This window comes from Phodopus roborovskii, unplaced genomic scaffold (genome assembly GCF_943737965.1).
Source record: "Phodopus roborovskii unplaced genomic scaffold, PHOROB, whole genome shotgun sequence".
Lineage (NCBI taxonomy): Eukaryota > Metazoa > Chordata > Mammalia > Rodentia > Cricetidae > Phodopus > Phodopus roborovskii.
Genome location: NW_026126548.1, coordinates 1990602 through 1996601, shown reverse-complemented (window position 1 = coordinate 1996601; position 6000 = coordinate 1990602). Strand labels below are relative to the sequence as shown.

The following is a 6000-nucleotide window of genomic DNA, read 5'->3' as shown; positions in this document are numbered from 1 at the left end:
GTCAGGGGTCTACATCTTGCTGGGTCTTTTTTTGCAGCCTGTAATGGCTGCCTAAGCAGGGGCTGGGTGAAGGCCTGGGTCCTTCACAACCTCTTAGCCAAGTGGATTTAAAAATCTTTCCCCAAATATTGGCTGTGGCAGTAATCTGAAATCAGAAGTAACAGATTAGTTTTAGGATGGCCACTGGCTTCTATTTGAAGGCCAAATCAGTTGCTCATTGCATGGGTACAAGGCAGATCATAGGAAGGCAGTTATTCCTCTATATATGACAGAGTGACCACATGCCTTGCATTTTTCTTAAAACTCTGTAACACTGCACTTGAATATATTAGAATCCTTTGGAATAACAGGAAAAATTGAAGTAAGAAACAGTCAAATGCTGCAATTCGGGCACACGTGGCTACAGCAATCCTCAGGGACTGACACAGGAGGAAGTGAATTTTCTCCACTCCATCTTCTCTGCTCTTAGCAGAGAACACCAACTGCAGTCTGGATAAGCGGCTAGCCACTGTGGGAGAAATGCAGGTTACCCTGGCATCCAAGGCCCTATGGTTGCATGGAATCCTGGGACTTGTAGTACACTCCACCCGCTCTTCGCGCAAGCTGGTTACAAAGGACTACGATTCCCAGGATGCACACAGAAGAAACTGGCAGAAAGAGGGACGGCTTCAGCCCTTGTGGGCTTCTGCGTTTCCTAGCGCTGCCGCGATTTCGCCTAGTAACCCTTCCCTGCGCTGGCCCCGCCTCCGGAGCCCTGGCTGGAGGAAGAGCTGGTCCCTGAGCCCCCAGGGACCAAGCCTATCCCCGGGTGCTCCGGGTCGGGAGGGAGGGCAGGCAGAGGATTTGGCTGGCTGGTTCAGGATCCCGGACGCATGGCGGGCAGCAGAGGTTAGAGGCGAAGAAAAGCAGGGATGCTCTGAGAGAGGCTGGTCCGGGTGGGAGTGTAGGACCCCGCCGGGACGGTGGAGTGAAAGCCAGGGAACCATCCCTGGGACTGGCATCCCTCGGAACCGCCACAGTAGGCTCCTGGCTGAGCACAGGGTGTCGTTGTCCTTCGGGCTCCACGGGAGATCTCGCCCCCCGAAAAGCTATAGGCAGGAACCCGGAGCCCTCAAGGTCTCTTAGCTAGCTCAGATCTTCTCGGGGGACAGGGACGCGAATATCACCATTATTATATTGTTTTTATTATTATTTTGCCACTTGTTAATGTATCTCTTTTTTCCTTTTTCTTTTTTTCTTAATCCCCCCCGCCCCCTCCCGCCCCGGACTGGGGGCTTTTTAGGTAGCCTAGTTGCCCTGGTGCCCGTTTCCTCTGATTCAGATTGATTTATTTATTTTTTAATGACGCTTGCAATTGGAGTTGCTGAATAAGGAGAGCGGCTAAGTTCTTTATGGCTTTCTTTGTGAAGAGAAGGCTCATGGAGAGAGTATGGGTTTTTAACACTTGCATGACAGCCAATTGGAGCATCTAAAAAAATGACCATTTCATATTCGCTCTGGCTTATGGAGGAAAGAGCAAGTATTATTTCAAATTAGATCCGCAACAACCAGCCAGTAACATTTAGGGCGTATTTCCTATAATTAAGGAGGTGATATAGAAGCAGAAAGGTAGACAATTAAAAACAAACAAACAAAAACTCCAAAACACAACCCACAACTTGGTTTTAGTTTGGCGATCATTTTCTTGTAGTAGGTGACATGCAAAAATTCTTTCTCTCCCTCGCTCTCGCATCCTAGATAGAGACTGTCAATTTCGGATCCAAGGACGGTGATGGCAAAGCTTACTCCTGCTGCCTATCAGATCAGACCTGTCACAGAATAAATCCCGCCGCCTGCTGCGAAGCCCCTGCGCGCTTCAAACTTGGCGAACTGGGTAATCCGTGTCTGGATATGCAGATCTCTGATTTTAAAGGCGGGGTGACTCCGGGGAGTATCATTCTCGGGGGCCGAAGCTCGCAGGTGCAGTGAGACGCGCGCGCGGGTGCTGGCGCCCCCGAAGCCTCCTGGCCCCAGGGGAAGGAATCCGGGCGTCCAGCGGGGTCTTGCTGCTGCGCACGGGCTGCGGTTTGTCTCCCGCCGCAGCGAATGGTGGTGGCCCTTGTGCTGGGCTGTGCCTGTGCTTCGCCGCGGAAATCGGCGCCCCGCAATATACCCTGAACCCTTGCAGGTCCTTCGCATCCCGAGCCTTGAAGAGGACAGAGCCGACTCGCGGGGCACTGGGGGTCGCGCGGGGTCAGCTTATCATGGCGGATCGGACAGCTCCCAGTTGCCAGCTCCGACTAGAGTGGGTGTACGGGTACCGGGGTCACCAGTGCCGCAACAACCTGTACTACACTGCTGGCAAAGAGGTGGTTTACTTTGTAGCTGGGGTAGGGGTGGTGTACAACACCCGCGAGCACAGCCAAAAATTCTTCCTGGGACACAACGACGACATTATCAGGTAAGGGGGTGGACTGGGGCGGTGAGAAAGGGTTGGATATGGAGGACAAAAAGGTGGGCATAACCGGGGTCATATCTGAGAGCCCTATGGAATAAAGGATTATCCTAGGGCCGCTAGAGAAGGGCTGCAGATGCTAGAGCTAGGGAGTAAGTGTAGATGGGAGGGAGATATCTCTGTCCCCTTAGAAGGCTTTTAATGCTCTGCTGAGTTAAGTGTTGTGCTGCTGTGTTGTTCTTTCTTGCTACAAGTGGAAGGACTGGGTAACTATCTACTAACCCTCACTCTTCCCTAGCTAGGTAAAGAGAACCAATAGGTGAACTATGGGTAGCATATTTGGAGAGCTCCTCAGTAGGTTCCAGCAAGCAAGTGATTTTTTTTTTTTTTTTTTTTTTTTTTTTTTTGGTCCAGGCAGTTTGGAATCTTCATCCCCTAAGCATTAGACTGGGAACATTTCTGAGTGGGTGGGGACTGTTTTCTGATATTACAGCAGTGTTTTAGTGCTAAAAATGTATTTACACACTAAATGGATGCTTTCTACAATATAGTTTTAGAAGAGAGGCAGCAGCTACTGGACAATAAAAATCTTATCATCCAAAAGAATGAGTAGCATTTGGCAGTGGATAGTCTAGGAGAACTCCATTGCACAAAATAATTATTTTTAGGGCCCTCTTGTTTAATTAAAGGGGGCAGATTTGATTCTTTGTGCTATCCCTTTATCTGGACTAGACATATTTCTTTGAAGCTTTTGTCAGCATCTCCTATGGCCAATAAGGTGTGGTTCAGATGCTGCTCATAAGGAATCCCTTTCTGCCTAAGGTGGTTGAAGACATTTTGCATGGTATGGACACCTCCACTCATAGGACAATGATTGCTGAAGATTGGTGGCAAGGAATGGAGACAGTATTTGTACCTTCTAGATGTGTGTGTTTCATTGGTGCAGAACAGCATCTACCTTTTCAGGATATTGTTCCTGTTGCTCTAAATTTGCCTTTTACATGGGATAATTGATGAAGTAGTATAATATTAATTAATGTCCTATCTTCTCAGTTGGAACTTAAAAAGATTTGCTCTCTCAGTTTGTGTTGTACTTATATTCCAGAACTATGTTTTTAATTGAAAATAGTTACAGAAGGCAAAAACATAATTCTTGAAAATATAGGAGGACACACACACACACACTCACACATATGAGATCTTGACTCTGTACCTCCCCCCCACCCTAGCCCCCTTGTTTTTTAAGATAGGATCTCATGCTTGAGCTCAGGTTGGCCTGCAACTCAATATGGTATTCCAGGCTGGCCATAAACTCATGGTAATTCTTCTATCTCAGAGTGCTGTGAGGCACCACACCCAGCTTGATCTCTACCTTTAGATTTGAGTACTGGGAACTCTGAATGCCCTCTAGATTTGGTAGAACCTGCATGTAAAACTTTCTTCTCGTCACATAAGACAAAGCCCCCTTTCCTTTCCTTCCTGGTTTGGGATGGGTGGTGATTAGGGCATCCATCCCACAGATTTTGCTTCACTAATTTCGTGGCTGATTATTAAAAGCACAGGTGCAAACGATTAACAGTGTTCGACTCATGAAAGGTTGGATGTTTAAAAATTTAAACCCATTGTGTATTTGTTCTGTCAGTCTTCATGTGGTGCTTTCCATTGCAACATCAAATAAGATGTTGCAATGGGGGTAGGGAAAGAGTAGCAATTAAACAGAAGATTCCCTGGGGTTAAATGATATTAACACGTCAGTTCACAGTTCACTGAACTACATGGGATGGGGGGTGGAGCTTTCTTAAAGGGAAAAATGTAAATGAACTGTTGAAATTGAAGGTGGGAAAAGGGTGGAGTTTGAGTAAACCATTGTGATGATGAGCAGTTGGCCTACAGGGGCTGTGAGGACATCTGGCTGGATGGTTAAAGAAACATTCAGGTTTGAAGAAAAGGCAATGAAATTACAGCTGCATTATAGGTAGACTTAATTAACGAGGAGGCAAAAGGAATGGTTTATTTTCTGCTTCATTTCTTGAGGTGGTTATCTCTTAGGTTGAACCCTGGTATGACTTTAGACAAAGGCCTTTACATTTTCCATGCTATTTGGCTGGTTCTGTGTATGTGCAGGTGAACAGAGAGTTCTAACATTGACATATGTCTTTGCATTTGGAATAGAATGAAGTCTAGTGGATTAAAAACAAAAACTACAGATCTTTATGTAATTAGGGCTGTAAATTGGAATGTGAATGCTGTCATTTTATCTTACACATGTAAACATCTCTTTTTCTGAGAAAGATGCTGCATAAATCACAATGGACTTTTTTTTATCTTCATGCATTTCAATTCAATTCATCTCTGTATACCATAGTATACCACTGTTTTTCCTTGAAATATTGAAGGTTGTCATTGAATGGGATTGGCTGTAGCAGCCAAGGTTTTAGTGTAAAAAATATTTTGTCTTTTTGAATAATTAATCAAATATTAAAACTCTTGATTTCAGGAAATCAGGTAGTGCAATTACTATCCACTTGGTCTCTGGCTTTGAAGGAAATGCACATACTCATAAATTTGATACTTTTTAAAAATGCAGCTTTGTCTGGAATATTAGCTACAAAGTAGCCTACTACATATTGACAACATACTCCATTTTATAATACTGTCTAAGTAGGGTTTGAAAGAGCTCATTAGAGCTCAGCATGTGTCCTTTTGCTTTGACAGGATATGTACTTTAAGGCAGATTTTTAGAAGTGTTTCTATGTGAGGCAGAATGTGATTTGCTAGGTAAGGAGGCTTAGTTTCCTTCTCTTGAATGCTTTTCAGTGCAGATAATAGATGAGAGGATCTTTTAGTCTTGATAACATTATGACTAGACAAGTAAATACCTAAACTGATATTTTCTATTGAGCAGGTGAGACTCAAATTGGGTTTGAAGGCAAGGTGGTGAGTGATGCTGACTGGGATAATTTGCTTACCTGGTCTGGCAGAGAAACTTGAGATGGAGAGTGAATAGATGGAAGAAAATGTCACAAGCATGCTCATTGTCCATTACCTTCCTTTTCCTGTTCACAGTGATGTCTCCACCCTCTGGATTCCTATATTTCTTCTAGATAATTCCTTTCCTACATTTTATTTTTATTTGACTTCCTGTTGTAGGGGAGGTTTAGTTGCAGTGTTATCTTAGGAAAAAGGACATTGACTTTTTGACACCAGAAACAAGTGGGAAGAACTTCACTACAGTTTATTAGAAGCATCCAAGGAGTTTGTAACCTCTCTTGGCCTTTGTAAAATATAGCTGTCAACACCCAAATTTCAAGTTGGAATGATTAGAAATAATGAATGTGAATTATTGGGGTGGAGGGCTAACCCTTAGTAGGCATTCAATCAATGTTTGTTGTTGTGCTCAATTAAACACATTCACACCAAAATAGCTTCTCATTGTATACAAGTGGATGTTTAGCCTCTATATTTTTCCATTCTTTTGTACCCCAACTTACCATTCTGCCCTTATTTTCCATTAGCAGCCTTAAGTTGTTTGCTTGTTGCCTTCTATAATGCAGGTACTGTGATAT

General features: G+C 44.3%; 1 protein-coding gene across 1 annotated transcript in view; it reads left to right on the top strand.

The window, feature by feature from the left end:
* Positions 1-2182: 2182 nt before the first annotated feature.
* Eml6 (EMAP like 6) overlaps positions 2183-6000 on the top strand; it is a 314487-nt gene continuing 310669 nt past the window's right edge. Inside the window, exon 1 of the mRNA XM_051200701.1 lies at positions 2183-2440. Coding sequence (XP_051056658.1) covers positions 2244-2440 — 197 coding nt within the window. The 5' untranslated portion in view covers positions 2183-2243. The remainder of the gene's footprint in view (positions 2441-6000) is intronic.